Source organism: Oncorhynchus kisutch, linkage group LG7 (genome assembly GCF_002021735.2).
Source record: "Oncorhynchus kisutch isolate 150728-3 linkage group LG7, Okis_V2, whole genome shotgun sequence".
Lineage (NCBI taxonomy): Eukaryota > Metazoa > Chordata > Actinopteri > Salmoniformes > Salmonidae > Oncorhynchus > Oncorhynchus kisutch.
In genome coordinates, this window is record NC_034180.2 from 22,915,942 (window position 1) to 22,937,147 (window position 21,206).

The window sequence follows — 21,206 nt, forward strand, 5'->3', positions numbered from 1 at the left end:
TGGTTGGTAGAGATGAAATCGTCTCTTTGAGGGAAAAGTTGCCATTGGTCCTCATATACTTGGCTTTTTAATCCTCCAGAAAACCCCACGATGGAAATATGATTGGCTTTACCTATCTCTACCCAAGCCTTTCACTGGTTGGACATATTTTACAATGGACCGCCTATTTTCGACACTGGCTGGAAGCTTCCTTGTCACTCCTAAGGATGGAAATGGACTGTATGTGAAAACACGTGCCATTTCTACACACTCGTTGGATGGTGCTGGCCGTGACTCGTATTTGAACTAAGGAGTTACTAGCTATGTAGTAGTGTGCTGGGGATAGAATGCGATACGAGTTAAATACACAAGATCGATTTGTTTGTGGTCGAGGGCAATGGCGCCGTGTACATGTTTGTAGGACGTCAGCGGGCAAGTTGGTTTACGTAACCGGAAACATGTGCAGGTAAAAGCGGTCCTCGTTATCCGGCTTTTTTGGGAAGTCCCTACCCCATTGAAGTTGACATTTTAAATGGTTAGGCTTATGGTAGAGTTTCTAAACATACTGTATTGTCTTTCGTTATGGATAAGGTTAGGGTATGGACGTCCCAACGATCCCGGATAGCACTGACCAGAAAAGCTAGTGAAGTGATTGCTGTCAAATCACTTAACTAACTTGCAATCACTTCACTAACTTGGCTAAGGCCATAGCATGAATTTATCCGAGACAGCATGGCATGTGTTCATCAAATGTACAGATGAGATGAGCTAAATCAGATTCAAGACACTGTATTATCGTCAGGTCTTCTGTATTTAGTCTCAAGTGTATCCAAGCAGGGACGGAAAAACAAGGATGGAATGGAGAGGCATGGTAGCCAGAGGTGGCGGTCTATGGTAAGGTCAATGTGGAGACTACTGCCCTTCTGGAGTCACTGAACTCATGTCATAGTTGAAACATCACACTGCACTGAAATTGTATTTGTTCGTACACAACTGGCACCACCAGTAGAAGGATCAAGTAGTAGTAGTCTTGTAAATAATACCTTAAGGACTAAATACATATTAGAGGTCAACCGATTAATCGGAATGGCCGATTTCAAGTTTATAGCAATCGGAAATCTGTATTTTTATTTTATACCTTTATTTAACTAGGCAAGTCAGTTAAGAACACATTCTTATTTTCAATGACGGCCTAGGAACGGTGGGTTAACTGCCTTGTTCAGGGGCAGAACGACAGATTTCCACCTTGTCAGCTCAGGGAATCAATCTTGCAACCTTACAGTTAACTAGCCCAACGCAATAACGACCTGCCTCTCTCGTTGCACTCCACAAGGAGGCTGCCTGTTACGCAAATGCAGTAAGCTAAGGTAAGTTGCTAGCTAGCATTAAACTTATCTTATAAAAAACAATCAATCGTAATCACTAGTTAACTGCACATGGTTGATTATATTACTAGATATTATCTAGCGTGTCCTGCGTTGCATATCTGACTAAGCATACAAGTATCTAAATTGACTGAGCGGTTGTAGGCAGAAGCATACACCTAAACATTCTTTCAAACAGCACTTTCGTGCGTTTTGCCAGCAGCTTTTCATTGTGCGTCAAGCATTGCGCTGTTTATGACTTCAAGCCTATTAACTCCCGAGATGAGGCTGGTGTAACCGAAGTGAAATGGCTAGCTAGCGTGCGCTAATAGCATTTCAAACTTCACTCGCTCTGAGCCTTCTAGTAGTTCTTCCCCTTGCTCTGCAAGGGTAACGCTGCTTCGATGGTGGCTGTTGTTGTGTTGCTGGTTCGAGCCCAGGGAGGAGCGAGGAGAGGGACGGAAGCTAATACTTGTTACACTGGCAATAAAGTGCCTATAAGAACATCTAATAGTCAAAGGTTAATGAAATACAAATGGTATAGAGGGAAATAGTCCTATAATTCCTATAGTAACTACAACCTAAAACGTCTTACCTGGGAATATTGAAGACTCATGTTAAAAGGAACCACCAGCTTTCATATGTTCTCATGTTCTGAGCAAGGAACTGAAACGTTAGCACATATTGCGGTTTTGCATGATTTACGTGAGGCTAAATTGATTATATTAAAATAATTGTTCATTCAGTATTGTTGTAATTGTGATGATTACAAATCAATAAAAAATTAATTAAATCGTCTGATTTAATCGGTATCGGCTTTTCTGGTCCTCCAATAATCGGTCGACCTCTAATACATTGGCAAAAAAATAACATGACTAAGACAGACCCTTTTAATGGTCAAAGATGCTTTTAGTATGAACAGTGCTCATCCACTTTTATTTCAAAGCTGTGTAATCCATCAAACCAAATGGGAAAGAAATGACATGAATGCTCCATTAACTACAAAACATACAAAATAATTTCTGTCTGTTTCTTGTAGAGCTGTCCTGTCAGTAGGTGTGTGTGACAAGTGAAGAAACCGCAGAATTGAGTTTACATGTTGTCTTCTTCAGAGTCATCCTCCTCCTCCAAAGAATCCTATGGTGGAAGCAAGAAGCATTGTGAATCAGACACCAGAAAGACAGACTAATGTTACCACGATAGCAGAAATTACGTCAATACCAGATTTAGTATCACGATAGTCAACCAACCCCCCCCCCCCCCCCAAAAAAAGTGCAGTTTTTTGAAGAGCTTCTGCCCAGTTGGCATAGGCTACAGTGCATTCATAAAGTATTCAGACCCCTTTACTTTTTCCACATTTTGTTACATTAGTCTTATTCTAAAATTGATTAATTTATTTTCCCCCTCATCAATGCACACACAGTATGCCATAATGACAAAGTGAAAACAGGTTGTTTTTTGCAACCAAAAAAAAAGGTATTTACATAAGTATTCAGTATTCAGACCCCATGACAGCCCGCTTGGAATTTGCAAAAAGGCACCTAAAGGACTCCGACCATGAGAAACAAGATTGTCTGGTCTAATGACACCAAGATTGAACTCTTTGGCCTGAATGCCAAGCATCACATTTTTAGGAAACCTGGCACCAAACCTACAGTGACGCATGGTGCTGGCAGCATCATGCTGTGGGATGTTTTTTAGGGGAAGGGACTGGGAGACTAGTCAGGATTGAGGGAAAGATGAACAGAGCAAAATACAGAGAGATCCTTGATAAAAACATGCTCCAGAGCGCTCATGCCAGCAGACTGGGAGGAAGGTTCACCTTCCAGCAGGACAACAACCCTGGACACACAGCCAAGAGAAAGCAGGAGTGGCTTCGGGGCAAGTCTCTTAATGTCCTTGAGGGGCGCAGCCAGAGCCTGGCCTTGAACCCGATTGAACATCTCTGGAGAGACCTGAAAATAGCTGTGCAGCGACTCTCATCCAACCTGGCAGAGCTTGAGAGGATCTGCAGAGAAGAATGGGAGAAACTCCCCAAATACAGATGTGCCATGCTTGTAGCGTCATACCCAAGAAGACTCGAAGCTGTACTCGCTGTCAATGGTGCTTCAACAAATTAGGGGGTCTGAATACTTATGTAAATGTCAGTTTTTTTAAATAACATTTTTAAAAGAATGTCAACCTATTTTTGCTTTGTCATTATGGGGATCCAGACGGGTAAAGTTAGGCTAGTCTACAGTCGTGGCCAAAAGATTTCAGAATGACATTAATTTCCACAAAGCTTGCTGCTTTTGTGTCTTTAGATATTTTTGTCAGATGTTACTATGGAATACTGAAGTATAATTACAAGCATTTCATAAGTGTCAAAGGCTTTTGACAATTACATGAAGTTGATGCAGTCAATATTTGCAGAGTCAAAAAAATACCCTTCTTTTTCAAGACCTCTGCAATCCGCCCTGGCATGCTGTCAATTAACTTCTGGGCCACATCCTGACTGATGGCAGCCCATTCTTGCATATTCAATGCTTGGAGTTAGTCAGAATTTGTGGGTTTCTGTTTGTCCAACCGCCTCGAGGATTGACAACAAGTTCTCAATGGGATTAAGGTCTGGGGAGTTTCCTGGGCATGGACCCAAAATGTCAATGTTTTGTTCCCCGAGCCACTTAGTTATCACCTTTGCCTTATGGCAAGGTGCTCCATCATGCTGGAAAAGGCATTGTTCGTCACCAAACTGTTCCTGGATGGTTGTGAGAAGTTGCTCTCGGAGGATATCTTGGTACCATTCTTTATTCATGGCTGTGTTAGGCAAAATTGTGAGTGAGCCCACTCCATTGGCTGAGAAGCAACCTCACAAATGAATGGTCTCAGGATGCTTTACTGTTGACATGACACAGGACTGATGGTAGCGCTCACCTTGTCTTCTCTGGGGGAAAAAAGCTTGTCCGGATGCCCCAAACAATCGGAAAGGGGATTCATCAGAGAAAATGACTTTACCCCAGTCCTCAGCAGTCCAATCCCTGTACCTTTTACAGAATATCAGTCTGTCCCTGATGTTTTTCCTGGAGAGAAATGGCCTCTCTGCTGCCCTTCTTGACACCAGGCCATCCTCAAAGTCTTCGCCTCACTGTGCGTGCAGATGCGCTCACACCTGCCTGCTGCCATTCCTGAGCAAGCTCTGTACTGGTGGTGCCCCGATCCCGCAGCTGAATCAACTTTGGGAGACGGTCCTGGCGCTTGCTGGACTTTCTTGGGTACTCTGAAGCCGTCTTCACAACAATTGAACCACTCTCCTTGAAGTTCTTTATGATCTGATAAATGGTTGAAGACGGCTTACTGATAAATGGTTGATTTAGGTGCAATCTTACTGGCAGCAATATCCTTGCCTGTGAAGCCCTTTTTGTGCAAAGCAATGATGACGGTACGCGTTTCCTTGCAGGTAACCATGGCTGACAGAGGAAGAACAATGATTCCAAGCACCACCCTCCTTTTGAAGCATCCAGTCTTATTCAAACTCAATCAGCATGACAGAGTGATCTCCAGCCTTGTCCTCGTCAACACTCACACCTGTGTTAACGAGAAAAATCACTGACATGTCAGCTGGTCCTTTTGTGGCAGGGCTGAAATGCTGTGGAAATGTTTTTTTGGGATGCATGGCAAAGAGGGACTTTGCAATTAATTGCAATTCATCTGATCACTCTTCATAACATTCTGTAATATATGCAAATTGCCAACTGAGGCAGCAGACTTTGGGAAAATTAATATTTGGGAAAATTAATATTTGCCATTCTCAAAACTTTTGGCCACGACTTTACATGAGATTAAGAGCGAGAATTGAAAGAGCGAGAATACTTGCATTTGTAAAACAGCAGTTAAGCGTCTGTCACCAGAATCAGACCCACAATGTTTATTGGAAAGGAGCATCCAGATCACTATGCACTTACCACCCTGTGAAGTTCAGTTTTTCATCTGTAGCCTAAAATTGCATGGTTTCCCTAGTTGTAGTGGGAGGACCACTCCCCATAACATCGTGTGACTCCATGCTTACTTCGATATGATGGTTATTCTATCAATATTTGCACATAAAGGAGTTCCCACTGCCATCACAATTTTACCGACAAAAACATCCCACAATGTCGCATGAAAACATGGTTAATGAATACCAAAAAAAATAACCCGTTACCAGATTTTTTTTGTAATCAGATACTTTTGAAAAACTAGATTAAAGGATGTTGCGAAAAAGTTTACACCTTTGTTTTCTCAATTACATTCAAATCAGCATTGAAAAAAAGGTGCACGTTTTCCCCCCACCTGAGCGAGCCTGACCACAAGTTAGAGACCACTATGATGACACACAACATGTATTTGATGGCTCATGGGAAATGAGCAGGAATAGACTTTCGTAGGCTACAGTCCAAGCCATGTCTTCCAATGTTACGACTACTGTCGGCATCAAAATATTATTCAACTTGAATAAACTTGGATGGCTGTTCAACCCAATAATGGTTGAATTGAAGTTTAAATTGCCTATCAATCACTTTGTGACCAGTGGATAACCAGGGGGAAATGCGGCTACAAAGTGGTCAACATATGCACACCCAGACAGCCATTCCTGTGCCGATGCTTCTTCAGAAAGCTGCAGGATACAAACACTGATGCATTCTGTTATAGTCTTGTAATCGTTTGTCCAAATTTATCATATTTTCTAATACGTTTAACACATTTAGCTCATTTTCAAACGTGAAACATTTGATAGAATTTGTTCCTTTCGCTTCTAATACCCAACCGTTTTTCTTATTATAGTTTCGGTACGCCGTACAACACTAACAGATACTGTATAATGGTGGTTTAGTGAACCACGCTCGTGTGATGAGTAACCTTGCCTGGGACCTGAAGACTAGTTAGCTCCCTGGGCTAAAACCTAGGATTTAGCTCAGAAAGCTAACAGTCTTGTGGCGCACAGGAAACCCGAGTTCGATCCATAGACACACAGTGCCTTCAGAAAGTGATTCTTTCTGGGTAAGTCTCTAAGAGCTTTACACACCTGGTTTGTACAATATTTGCGGATTATTCCTTTTAAATTCAAACTCTTAAGTTGGTTGTTGATCACTGCTGGATTTTCCCCAAACATAACGCATTCTATTCAGGGCATGAAATTAATTTCTTTGCTCTGTTAATTAGCATAGTATTGTGGAGTAATTACAATGTTGTGTATCCATCCTCAGTTCCCCCATCACAGCCAATAAACTAACTGTTTTAAAGTCACCATTGGCCTCATGTTGAAATCCCTGAGCAGTTTCCTTCCTCTCCGGCTACCGAGTTAACGGAAGGACGCCAGTATCATTCTAGTGACTGGGTGTAATTGATACACCATCCAAAGTATAATCAATTACTTCACCATGCTCAAAAGGGATATATTCAATGTCTGCTTTTTTTTACCCATCTACCCTTGTTTGCAAGGCATTGGAAAACCTCCCTGGTCTGTGGTTGAATCGGTTTTGAAATTCAGTGCTCAACCTTACAATTATCTGTATGTGTACGGTATAGAGATGAGGAAGTCATTCCAAAAATATATGTTAAACACCATTATTGCACACAGAGTGCGTCCATGCAACTTATGTCAGTTAAACACATTTTTACTCAACTTATTTAGGCTCGTCATAAAAGGTGTTGAATACTTAGACTGATTATGGGGTATTGTGTGTAGGCCAATGACACACTCAATTTATTCCATTTTACATTCAGTTTGTAACCATAAAATGTGGAAAGAATACTTTGAAGGTACTGTTGTTTTGAACCCAGGTCACAGAAATGCCATGCAACAAACTGGTTGTCGTGGTACATACCTTAGCATACTTCTCTGCCTCCACCCTGATGTCTTTAGGAACCAGCTCGTGCTTTCCATTTGTCACTGGTGAAGGGAAATGAAGGTCATAAGTATTGCACAACATTGACTTGACTGGATCGGGCGATGGCCCGTCACGTAGCTGGCCATGACTGCACATGCATGCAATATATAACTTTTATGAGCTGGGTTAACTTTCAGATTTGAGTGGAACACTGCTCACGCCAGGGTTTCCGTTACAAAAATGAGGCGCCGGACATTTGACCGGCATAATTTTAATTTAGCGGACATTTAAGAAATTTACCAGACCCTTTTGGATTGGGTGCATAACCTGATTAGGGCATCCACCCACGGTGCCCAGAATGACATTTCGATTATGGTAATTCATATTAACAGAACATGCAAGTCAGGATGCAACAATTCCTTCTTACCAAATTCTGACACGCACTTTGTGACACAGGCGACACATGGGCGGGCGTGAGGCAGGAGCAGTGATAATGAAAGGCAGTACTAGCCTTTGTCCCAAATGGCCCTCTATTCCCTATATAGTGCACTCCTTTTGAACAGAGCCCTATGGGGCCCTGGTTAAAAGTAGTGCACTTCATAGGCAAAAGGGTGGTATTTAGGACATAGGTATCGTAATACCTGTCCACATTTACTTTTCCTCAGCCAACAAGACCAGTAACAAACAGCAAAATCGCTAGCCTATCTCAATCCGCTATCCCCCATAGTAGAAAAGTTGACCTATTCTATTGGTCAGCTTTTTGAGAAAGAAATAGCCCATTCCAAAACAGACTCTGGGACAGTTGTGGGATGATAGGTCCCACATTCACACAACCAATAGGCATAGGTTACATAAAAGAAAATAGAGGGGGAAAAGGAATGAGTGACGCAACAGCTCAGAACGTTTAGCGTAATGTTGATGAACCATTATTTCTTCACATAAGTGCAGCAATGCGCAAATGTTCATTCCATAATGCAATTAGCAGGAAATCACAGTTATCAAAAGCTCACTGCACATGCCGTCGGTTTCATGTGACAGATGAAAATATATTTTAGAAATTTAGAAAGAGGGGTGGTTAAATATGCAACTACTAGCATGGGTTGCTAATATGACTAGAAGTGTGCCTTTGGTTCCTGGACAATGAAAGAAAGTTTATATAAAATAATTGCTTCCACAGATAGTCTGATTTTGGCTAGGCTAATTTGAAGCCAGGTAAGACATGCCTCATATGTAGTAAAATGTTCAGGTTTCAAACAATTAAGTGTATGTTTTGAAAATGCAAAGCGGTGTGTGACAAGCTGATGATGCCTGCCTTTAGCCCCCCCCCTGCCTTCAGAACAGCCTCAATTCGTCAGGACATGGACTCTAAAAGGTCTCGAAACATTCCACAGGGATGCTGGCACATGTTGACTCCAATGCTTCACACAGTTGTGTCAAGTTGGCTGGATTGTCCTTTGTGTGGTGGGCCATTCTTGTTACAAACGGGAACCTGTTGAGCGTTAAACCCAGCAGCGTTGCAGTTCTTGGCAGAAACTGGTGCACCTGGCACCTACTACCATAACCCGTTCAAAGGCACTTAAATCATCTGTCTTTCCCATCTGAATGGCACACAATCCTGGTCTCAATTGTCTCAAGGCTTAAAAAAATCCTTCTTTAACCTGTCTCCTCCCCTTCATCTACACTGATTGAAGTGGATTTAACAAGTGACATCAATAAGGGATCATAGCTTTCACCTGGACAGTCTGTCACGGAAAGAGCATGTGTCTGTTTTGTACACTCAGTGTATATAAGAGAAAGCTGCATTACCTTCTCCAACCCAGCTGAGTTCCAACTCGAACGCTTTGTCTTTCACTTCATCGTGTACAATGTAGATTCTACAAAACCAAAAATACAACAGTACATACACAGTGCCTTGATTGAAGGCTATTTATGAGAATGAGCAACAGTAGGTGTATTCCTTTAATAAAATAAAAAAATAAAACGTACATTTTGGCCACCTCTTTTACTAACTCCCTGCAGGTCATGTCTTTCATCTGTTGATGGCAATGACATACAAAGATAAACAATGAAGATATTCCCATGTTTTATGAAATTGGACAACTTGGCTAAATTAATATTCTTACCTGAAGCTTTTCAATTTCTGTCTTGGCGGCTTGCTTGGCTTTTCCAATAGCACATCCCCAGTAACCCTTAATAAAACAAACATTTCAGTGGCCATCTTGAACATTTTCACAACAATGTTACACATTTCACATCACTTTGAGGCTGCATGACAACATATAGAGATGGTAAAACAAACATTCCCTTCTGAGAATACATTGCAAATTTCCAAACCACTTAAAAGGTCAATCTTTTTAATCTTACTATTTAAATCATTTCTGGGTAACAATGAAGTACTTTCAATTAAAATGGTAAAAAATAAAATTTCCCAAGCAAGAATTTTGCTAGGCCTGTCTGGGGAGGGAAAAATGGAATACTAACTTATTGGTAGAAAAGTTTTGAACCCTTTCTTATTGGTCTATTCACTAATTTACCGCATGGTGATGTCACCATGGTAGGCCAAAACTCGATAACACCAAAACGTGCTGAAATCTCATGCAGTCTTTTCAATCAGCTCTTACACTAAAAGGGCATTATAATTTTCACAATATTATTCTAACCTGTGTGGAAATGTGATTTTCCTGTGTTTTATATATACACATTTTTGATTTTCCTGTGTTTCATATATACATTTTTGACTGCACTGGGGCCTTTAAATGGCAATTTTCCCAGACCCAGATTAAACCTAGTCAAGGAGTAAACCACATGCTCATTTTAAAATCTCCATTGAGAATGCCCCTTACTCCTAGACTAGTCTTAATCTTGATTCGGGAAACCAGCCCTAAGAGTGTAGTGTGACAACATTAAGTTAATGACATTAGACAACAGTTAGTTTAGTGATAAACACCCAAACCTAACTCACAAATGAGATTCCAGAGGGATCAACCATGTACAGCTGAGGACCGTCATCTTGATCGTAAGAGCCCAAGATGAAGCTGCATCCAAACGGCCGCACGGCACTGTATAGTGTGTAGGCATGAACGTACATGGCCACTCTCTCTGAGAGATACTGTAAAGAGAGATTATATGCAATTCAAAGAATATGACTGTCGCCAAAAATAGGTTAGCATAGTCACAGTTAACCAGTTGAATCAGGCGTGGTAGTCCTGTAATGGAATATATGGGGCGGCAGGGTAGCCTAGTGGTTAGAAAGGAAGGTTGAAAGTTCAAACCCCCGAGCTGACAAGGTACAAATCGGTTGTTCTGCCCCTGAACAGGCAGTTAACCCACAGTTCCTAGGCCGTCATTGAAAATAAGAATTTGTTCTTAACTGACTTGCCTAGTTAAATAAAGGTAAAATAAAAATAAATAAATATCAAATATGTGGAACTGACAGGGTAACCGAGGAGGAGTTTGAGGGAAACACTGATGAATAGCAACAGAATTATTATTTTTTACCTTCAGTGGGATGTTGTGTCCATAGTTGGATCTGAAGTTGGAGGCCTCCTCTCTGGCCACCTCAGACAGGGATCGAGCATCAGCCAGTAGTCCAGCCACTGCCTATGGGTAAGAAAGTTCAAAGGTAGATTCAGCAATGCACAAAGTAAACAGCAGAATCGGGACGACTTCCACAACAACTAAGAGTGTTAGGCTTGATGCTTAACTTCTTCAGTGTTATGGTCCAGCAGCAATCATGTGGCAGCAGCATGAAACACATTCTTGGCCATACCAGATAGAGTGCATCGCGCTTATCTGCAATATCTGTGGTGCTCGTGGCAACGTCGTATTATCGCTGAGTCTAATTTTAATGAGTTAAAAGGCAGGTTCAAATGTTATTCGCCCTTTCTATGAGATGAACTGCTTTAAAAACAGATGAACCCAAAAAAAACTCTGGTTGAAAACTGTCTGTTGCATTGATATTCGATATTAGTCAGAAACATCGACACAACTGTAGAAATTGACTACAAAGTGTTAACAGCATAATTTGTCACAAAGTCAGTACCTTCCAAAACAAGAGATTTGCGAGATTTATGGAAGCTGTTCCATTCCTAGATCCATTTCGATCATCCTATGTAACCGGTGTGAAATTGCTAGCGGTGCACGCTCGGAGACTTTGAATTAGTCGTTTTCCTTGCTCTGCAACTCTATTCAATCGTACGGCAGAAACTAGACAGACAGACCTGCCCACATTACACAGCGCCTCATACTTGTTTAGATAAGACAACGCGTCACCAATGTTGTGTTGAAAGTAAGGTTGAGTGCTATTACAATAGCATCGTCTATTTACGATGATTGACAGCATTCGTAGATTGTGATGTGACACACGATGGTTTAGCCTATTTGAACTTGACTGGCGCCCCACAGTAAAGAACAGTCTCGCAGCACACAAGTGACATTAAGAGTAATTAGCCTATTTCAATAAAAATGTTATACAGAACGCAAGAGAGGAATGTAGGCTAGACAAAGCGAGAAATTATACCAAAGCATCCCAAAATGTCCAGTCAGAAAATCTCTCTCCCTCTGTTGGATGCATGGGCTATAGCCTTTTTTTATAATGGATACTCCTTAACCATCTTGTGTTTCTATTCGATAGGCTCCAACAGACATGGCGCCAACAGATATGGTCACCCTGTTCCAACTTCGCAGTATTTTGTGTGTGTTATTTCGTATTATTTGCTCAGAACATTTCTAGCATTATTACCTATAGCCAAAAATAACTTTTGGATATTAGATCAGCAGTCACTCACCAGCATTTTGACCAAAAATGAGACATTCCTGAATTGGATCCTATGTTCGTACCACCGCCCCCTAAAAGCAAATATGAGGAAAATGCAACCAAAGCTTTATCAACACATCGCCTGCGCAACTCGCTCATCAAGAAATCTTGACCATTGCTACTCCCCCGCCCCACCTTTGGCAAATCCAATCACGCCTCCATTCTGCTACTTCCTTCGCTCCTGCGAGCTCTCGTTCTCCGCGGCCGACGTGAAGACATTTAACCGTGTTAAGCCTCGCAAGGCTGCCGGCCCAAACGGCATCCATAGCCACATCCTTAGATTATGTGCAGACCAGCTGGCTGAAGTGTTTACGGACATATTCAATCTCTCCCTATCCCAGTCTGTAGTCCCCATTTCTGTCATCATGAAGTGCTTTGAGACTAGTTAAGGATCAAACATCCACCTTACCCGACACCCTAGACCCACTACAATTCGCATACCACCCCAACAGATCCATTGGGAAGTGGTGTGGGTGGAGTGGTGCCAGGAAAAAAACGAAGGAGGTGATTGTGGACTTCAGGAGACAGCACGCCCCCACCCACGTGGGTAGCAGTGGAGGGTGAAAAGCATCAAGTTTATCTGCATGCCCATCACTGACAAACTGAAATAACCCATCCACACAGACAGTGTAGTGAAGCGCAACAGCGCCTCTTCAACCTCAGAAGGCTGAACAATTCAGCTTGGTAGGACCAAAGACCCTCGCAAACATCTACAGGTGTGCCATTGAGAGCATCCTGTTGGACTGCATCACTGCCTGGTACGGCTACAGCACCAGACGCAACCGCCTCTCCAGAGGGTGGTGCGTGTGGTCAGCCCAACGCATCACCGGGGGCACACTGCCTGCCCTCCAGGACATCTACAGCTTTATTTCCCAAATATTCTAGCCTACGAAGATTCTCTCCTAAAGTTGTGGCTTTCAAAAATAACAACAATGAAAGTCTCAATCACAGCTTTATTATAGAAATAATATTGTTCTATTATTTTGCAGGGCAAATAAGCAATTATTACCAGTTCTAAAGACAGACTGATTCTATCCAGCCCATGTCACTACAGTACGATAGCCCGTTCCTCAGACAGTCACTGCTGCATCACAGAGCGCCACACAGACACACGCAAACCTCCAGACTCTATGTCACTCGCCAGTGACTTGATAAGCGGATTTAGTTAATGTGGCCTGCCTGCTCAATGTGCTACTAGCTAGCTTCATTGACAAACAGATTAAACTAGTTTGTGATTTTGGGCAATGATAAACCGTGTGTTTGACAGCTTTCTGAAGTTGTAGAAATGTTGTCAGAAATAAGGGAAGCAGCGGCCGCGTCAATAGTGTCAGGATTGCAGTACTAGGTAGTTTTCATGCACATTTAACTAGAGATACTGCACCAAATACTTTTAGCTAGATGTAATATTGCACAACTAAGACCTTTGACAAAAACTTAAATTTATTACAGATTTCTTGATTTTTCTTAGATTCATTCTGACTATTTAGAGAGTGAAATTTTTCTACCATGAGTCAAGAGGGCCAAACATATCACACCCAACCACATCCCCAATACCCAAATCCAGTGTTTCTTAATGAGCAGCAGAATACAGCCCCCCCCCCCCCCAAGATCTTTCGAGATTAATATATGGGGTTGACAACGTCATGACAAATGCCCAGAGGTAAAAGTCTGTGTATTATTGTCACTCTGATCAGTCAGATAGCTAGCAACATTGACTAGAAGCTGGTGTGTGGTTAATTGTAGAAGGCTTGTTTCAGCTAGCTGTATTTTGTTCTTGATACCATCTCCTGTTTTGAAGTGTTTAGTCGCTTGTCACGTCTATGCTAATGTACCTAGGGTTAGCCAGCTAGCCAACCAATAACTGTAACAAAACAAGTGCATTAAGTAAATGTTTTTATGTTTTCAATAAAGATTTACAGACAAGTTCAGAAATATAGCTTACATGTTGTCAATAATCCTTTGATTATAAGACAACCCATCTGTTTTTTTGGTTATGTGCACATCAGTTGTTGGTCAACATTCTACCCGTAATTACACTATGGATGTGGTCTGGATGAATACATACCATTCCTACGTGACGGTCAACATTGAAGATGCGCTTGTTTGAGCCTTGTTCATAAAGTTTGGAGAGAATCAATTTCTCAACACCGAACACAACCCCATCCTTGCATCGGATCCCAATTGCTGTGCTGTAAGGAGAAAGAACAAGAACCAACAAATTGAGACACTTGGGTTATTTTCCATCATGTGGGTACTGCATTGAAAACACTCAAACAGGGAAGGATAATATACCTGCTGTTTTCTACTGCCTTCATGGCATATTCCACCTGGAATACCCTTCCATCAGGTGAAAAGGTGGAGGCAGACAAGTCATACTAGAAAAGGAAAGAGTTTTAGATGTTATATTTTGAAGGCCACCGCTGTTGAGATAACATAGCTACACTTGTGATTGACAGGAACTGCCAGACTTCATACCTTTACATCAATCTAACCAAACTCAAGGGTGTCAATTTTCAAAATATTAGCTAGCAAAAACCATGGAAGTAGCTTCATGATAGGCCTGAATGTTAACCCACGACTGTGTGGCCACGCACGACTCCAACACCATCATCAAGTTTGCTGCCGACATGATGGTGGTAGGCCTGATCACCGGCGACGATGAGTCAGCCTACAGGGAGGAGGTCAGTGACCTGGCAGTGGGGTGCCGAAGCAACAACCTCTCCCTCAATGTCAGCAAGACCAAGGAGCTGATCATGGACTACAGGAAACGAGGGGGGGGGGGGGGGGAGCACACCCCCATCCACATCGACAGGGCGGTAGTGGAGCAGGTAGAGAACTTCCAAGTACCTCTGTGTCCAAATCACTAAAGACTTAAAAATGGTCCAAACACAGTCATGAAGGCGGCGCGACAGTGCCACTTCCCCCTCAGGAGGTTGAATAAGTTTGGTATGGGCCCTCCTGGAAATGTTTTACAGCTGTACTAGTGAGATCATATTGACTGGCTGCATCCCTACTTGGTATGGCGCTAGAGGATTGTACGGACAGCCCAGTACATCACTGGTGCTGAGCTCGCTGCCATCTGGGACCTCTATATCAGGCAGTGTGAAAAGAAGGCCTGGAAAATCCTCAAAGACCCCAACCACCCAAGCCATAGTCTATTTTCTCTGCTGCCTCACTGCAAGAGGTACCGGTGCATCAAATCTGACACCAACAGGCTCTTGAACAGCTTATATCCACAAGCAATACAACTGATAAAATAGCTACACTGACCATGTTAACCTTGTATCTTGATTTACCTTTTATTTCAATGTTTTGCACCATCTATGCACACTCACAGGGCCCTACACACTCATTCACACATAATATGCACATACATGACTCTACACACCTGCAAGATGCTGCTACTCTTATATCCTGTTGCCTTGTCCCTATACATATCTACCTCCATCACTCCAGTCTCCCGGCATATGTAAATATGGTACTGGAACTGACTTAAATATTTCCTGTATATAGTATGCTTAATTACTTACTTCATTGCGTATCTCATATTTAATATTCCTCGTGTGCTTTTTTTCTAGTAATATATTGTTATTGATTATTGCACTTTTGAGTTGATTTTGCAATTAAGACATTTGACATTTGAGACATTTGTGCATGTGACATTACAATTTGAGTAATCCCATTTTTACATTACAGGTGCCAGCGCGTCTTTCTAGCTTTTTAAAAGATTAAAGAACTTGTAAATATCATGTTGTGAAATTCCATTTACCCAGTGGTGAAATAAAACATTTGTTTAGTGATAGGAGAGCAACCAATACCCAACACCATTTGGTTGAATTTGTTTCAATTTCGATTTAGTTTAACCAGCATTGCTAATTTAGCTAGCAAGCTGCCGTACAAGTGAGTCAGCAGGCATGACAACTAGTTAGCTTGCTAGTTCTGTAGTGAAATAACTAACGTTACTTAGGTAGACATCAGTAACCAATGTAAAGTGTTTCACTCTACATATGATTATAGATCTTAAACGAATGACGTAATGTAATGTGTTATTGGTTATCTACTACTGTAAAACCTAAAACTACCACAGAGCAGCCACAGTTAGCTAGCATTAGCAAGTTGGCTAACTTTGTTGCTAACTTGTCCAAGAATGAGCCGGTGCTAAAAAGTTAACCAAACCTTTCGTTTGGTAGCATACAAATGTTTAACGAGCAGTATCTTAGCTATCAAACTTACCCCAGTTCCTATTGAACTCATTGTGTTAAAAACTCCTTTATTACAACTCCGTCTGATGTGTTTCAGCACATCCCAGTCATTCACCAACCAACAAGAAAATGCCTTTACGTACAACAGCAGCCGCACTGAACATGCAAAAATACTGCCACCTCCGGGGGTGGAGTGTAATCGCAGCGGGAGGGGTGGAAGTGCACAACTCATCATAAACATCTACATGAAGATTTTATACACTAGTCATACTCATTTTAAAATACTATAGTCTTCAATGTTTAACCTAATTTCAAAATGAAGAGATTTAATCGGTAATACGCTGGTAAACAAACTATGTCGTTCCTAGGCCGGCCTAGAATTGGTTCTTAACTGATTTTCCTAGTTAAATAAAGGTAAAATATATATGTATATTTTTCAGCAGTTAACTTGCCATCAATTCTGGCTACATTTCCACCTGCAAACGGCCCAAATCTATAACAGAAGGGTGTGTTTCCGTGTGTTTCTTTACATTCATACATTTAATTCAGTTCCTTCTCTTTTCTCAACATTCGTGGGAGAAGTATGTGTATTGATGTTTATGAATGATTTAGTGGAGCTAATCATCGACTGCTCCCTGGTGGACAAAAATTATACAATAACAAAATTCCACTTGGATTGTAAACTTCCTCAATCCACAGAAACCACTGTAAGCACTAGCGGTGTGCTATCAGTTGCGTAAATACTTAAATAGGTTTTTATTGGCACAGATAAACTGGTCTCTGGTCACATTTCTGATTTTGTGGTAAGTGATTCAACAATGTAACGCTATACTGTCTTGTGAAAAGAAAAGTTACATGGTCAGCTAGCTACAATAGCTATTTTTCAATGAAGATAGCTAGCTAGCTTTGCTTGTTAACTTTAGCTTGATAGCTAGATAGCTTAACCTAGGGGGTGGATCTTTGCTTGACACTCGCTGCTGAGAAAGCAGCATATTCATTTATGATATTTGTACACGTGGCGAATGTTTTTAGATTCGAAATGTGTGCAAAACTTTGATTAAGAACAAGATAGCCACACTAACTCAAAGTTAGGGTTTGGCTATAGCTTCCATGTCAACTATTTGACATATTTTAGGCATGCCACAGCAAATATAGGTATAGGGGTATAATATGCTTGTTATAATACTGCATGGCATAACGTTATTTGGCTGTCAAGAAAGTGTACAATACAAATGGTATCTGATTTCTATAATGTAGCCTAGTCAACTTGAGTTTGGGCAGCAAAACAATGTGCTATGCATTTAGGACTGTACAAAATAAGATATGTTATGGTATGAATCCCTACTTCAGTATGTGAACCCCTCAAACACAGACCAGACTGTTATTTTAGTGGAAAAAAGTAGGGTGCATAATAGCGATGTACAAGGACATCATTGTTTACTCAGGGAGATTGTTCAATATTGACTTCGAAATATTGACTTCGAGTTCAGCAAATGCCTTCAAAACCGGCCACTAAGGGAAACAGTTGGCCCTATTACCATCAAGTAGACTTGGGTTTTGCTAGGGTGTTGTGGGCAGGGATGGTGGATGGGTGTAATCCCATGACTCTGGATCATGCATGGTGGACACAGTTTTTTGTTATAGCCCTATCCAATAACTCTGGATCAGAAGGTTGTGTGTTTGATCCCAGTGGTGGACACTGTTTATTTTATTTTATGTTTTAACCCTATCCCAAAGTTCACCCATACCTTAGCTTCTCTAGGGTATGCGTCCCACCTGGCCAACATCCAGTGAGATTGCAGAGCGCCAAATTCAAATACAGAAATACTCATTATAATAATTCAGAAAAGATACAACTATTTTACATAGCTTTAAAGATGAACTTCTTGTGAATCCAACCACGGTGTCAGATTTCAAAAATGCTTTATGGCGAAAGCATACCTTACGATTATTTGAGAACATAGCCCAGCAGACAAATCATTACAAACAGTAACCTGCCAAGTATAAGAGTTACACAAGTCAGAAATAGAGATAAAATTAATCACTTAGCTTTGATGATCTTCATATGGTTGCACTCAGAAGACATTCATTTATTCAATAAATGTTCCTTTTGTTCGATAAAGTGTCTTTATATCCAAAAACCTCCTTTTGTTTGCGTGTCTTCTTCAGTAATCCACAGGCTCAAATGCAGTCACAACAGGCAGACAAAAAATCCAAATAGTATCTGTAAAGTTCGTAGAAACATTTCAAAAGATGTTCATAATCAATCTTCAGGTCGTTTTTAGCCTAAATAATCGATAATATTTCAACCGGACAATAACGTCGTCAATATAAAAGGTAAACAAGAACGGCACTCACACTGCGCGCGACCGAGAATCTCACTGATCATCCCTAAAGCCAACACCTCATTTGGCCGCCTTTTGTTCCAGTTCTCTGCTGCCTGTGACTGGAACGAATTGCAAAAATCGCTGAAGTTGGAGACTTTTATCTCCCTCACCAACTTCAAACATCTGCTATCTGAGCAGCTAACCGATCGCTGCAGCTGTACATAGTCTATCGGTAAATAGCCCACCCATTTTTACCTACCTCATCCCCATACTGTTTTTATTTATTTACTTTTCTGCTCTTTTGCACACCAATATCTCTACCTGTACATGACCATCTGATCATTTATCACTCCAGTGTTAATCTGCAAAATTGTAATCATTCGCCTACCTCCTCATGCCTTTTGCACACAATGTATATAGACTCTCTTTTTTTTCTACTGTGTTATTGACTTGTTAATTGTTTACTCCATGTGTAACTCTGTGTTGTCTGTTCACACTGCTATGCTTTATCTTGGCCAGGTCGCAGTTGCAAATGAGAACTTGTTCTCAACTAGCCTAGCTGGTTAAATAAAGGTGAAATTAAATTTAAATTAAATTAAAATGAAAAAGCTCTGTGACACGGCAGGGTCCACTCATTCAGACTGCTCTTACTTATTTTTCAGAATACAAGCCTGAAACAATTTCTAAAGACTGTTGACATCTAGTGGAAGGCATATGAACTGCAATTTGAGTCCTAAGTCAATGGATACTGTAATGGCATTGAATAGAAAACTACAACAACAAAGAAATCCTACTTCCTGAATGGATTTTTCTCAGGTTTTCACCTGCCAAATCAGTTATGTTATACTCACAGACACTATTTTAACAGTTTTGGAAACATTTGAGTGTTTTCTATCCAAATATACCAATTTTATGCATATCCTATCTTCTGGTCCTGAGTAGAAGGCAGTTTAATTTGGGCACGCTTTTCATCCAAAATTCCAAATGCTGCCCCCTACCCTGGAGAAGTTAACCATTCGGAAGGAGTGCCTACACTTAACCCTTAAATAGGAAGTTTACCTAAAATCCAACATTTCCCAAGTGATTCCATACATTGAAACCAGTTAGGTGGAGTTTACCTTCTCCCCCTCCCTCTCCGTGCAGTCTAGAACTGGAAAGCTGAAGAGAAAAAAACGGGTCACGTGACGTGTCATTGTGCACTGCTAGCTCTGTTCCGTTGTCAGTCAAAGAGCAATTGAGAAATCTACGAATTGTTGAACAATTCTTTGTTTTATTGAAAGCCATATGCTTTCAATAAATCAAAACAATTCTTTGTTTTTTTGAAAGCCGTATGCTTTCAATAAAACAAAGAATTTGTCCACAATTCGTGGATTTCTCGATTGCTCTAGCGACTCCTTGTGGCAGTCTGGGCGCCTGCGAGCTGATGACTGTAGTCAGTTGAATGGTGTTTCCTCTGACACATTGGTGCGGCTGATTTCCGGGTTAAGCAAGCAGTGTGTTAAGAAGTAGGCAGCTAGTCGTGTCATGTTTCAGAGGATGCGTGTCTAGACCTTCGCCTCTCCCAAGCCCATTGAGGAGTTGCAGCGATGAGACAAGGTCTAGAAATTAGTGAGACAATTGAGTAAAATCTACAAAAATCAGCTTCTTGATATGCCATACCTGTCAGGCAAAGGATAAATGTTCACTAACAGGGATGTGCACAGAATTTGAGAGAAATAAGCTTTTTGTGCGTATGGAACATTTCAGGGATCTTTTATTTCAGCCTATGAAACATGGGACCAACCTTTTACATGTGCGTTAAAATTTTTGTTCAGTATAAATTGGCCTGTGTGTATTTTTATTAGTCATCATGTATCTTATTTATCCAACACAACTATCACACGCGCACAGGATACAGAGCCTATTTTGAGAGAGATTTCTCCTGAAGCTCCTCAGCTGGTTGCTGCTGGAGTAAAACAGGTGCTTTTATAAGCCCATTCATTGTGCAAAAATTCTAAATGCAATTGTGGGTTAAAAACAGTTTTGGCGCACCATTAAAAATATCTACAATTTGTATTTATCAACTTGTAATTGAAGCGCACCTCCCATTCCCCATTCAAGTGCAGGCAACAGGCTATCAGCGCGCCACTCACCACTTTACAATGTGAGCTGGAGGCAGTATGCATTTTGAAAACATAATTGTTTGAAACCTGAATGTTTTATTTCATATTATTATCATATTATGAGGCATGCTTTACCTTGCTTCAAAGTAGGCAATAGGCAAAATCCCACCATGGAAACATGGAGGCAATTCTTTTTATAAAGACTTCATAGGCGCAGTGTGAGTTTCAAGTTTGGGGAAACGTACCAGTTTTGAATTTACATATGCACATTTTCATGGAACAGTTTAATTTCAATAATAACGTTTTTGATTATCAAAATCATTGTCATGTGGTTAATTATAAAAATAGAAATGAAAATTATAAAAAGGTCAAAGTCAACTAATGCGAGATCACCAGCCTCTGCCATATGGACACATTGATACATCGTGATCCATTGTTGGCTAAAGAAATGAGCGCATGGAACTCATAGCCTATAGGCCAATGCAGCAGTAGGCCTATAACTTCCATTGCTCTTTCACACCAAGGATTGATGATTATCGAGGGGTGTATTGGGTGGAAAGATTTTTCAAA

General features: G+C 41.0%; 2 protein-coding genes across 3 annotated transcripts in view; one reads left to right on the forward strand and one right to left on the reverse strand.

Moving 5' to 3' along the window:
• Window positions 1-2,231: 2,231 nt before the first annotated feature.
• Window positions 2,232-16,370, reverse strand: psma3 (proteasome 20S subunit alpha 3). The gene is made up of 10 exons (XM_020487729.2): window positions 16,239-16,370; window positions 14,298-14,380; window positions 14,071-14,194; window positions 10,688-10,789; window positions 10,152-10,298; window positions 9,313-9,378; window positions 9,176-9,222; window positions 8,996-9,063; window positions 7,187-7,251; window positions 2,232-2,480 (listed from the first exon to the last, which is right to left on the reverse strand). The coding sequence occupies exons 1-10, from the start codon at window positions 16,257-16,259 to the stop codon at window positions 2,436-2,438; spliced, it is 768 nt and encodes a 255-aa protein (XP_020343318.1). The 5' UTR covers window positions 16,260-16,370; the 3' UTR covers window positions 2,232-2,435.
• A 489-nt stretch (window positions 16,371-16,859) lies between these two features.
• Window positions 16,860-21,206, forward strand: part of mipol1 (mirror-image polydactyly 1) — a 70,577-nt gene continuing 66,230 nt past the window's right edge. Inside the window, exon 1 of one of the 2 annotated variants that reach the window (XM_031828690.1) lies at window positions 16,860-17,010. The gene's annotated coding sequence lies outside the window, so the exon portion shown is untranslated. The remainder of the gene's footprint in view (window positions 17,011-21,206) is intronic. The other variant, XM_020487733.2, reaches the window with a different exon arrangement.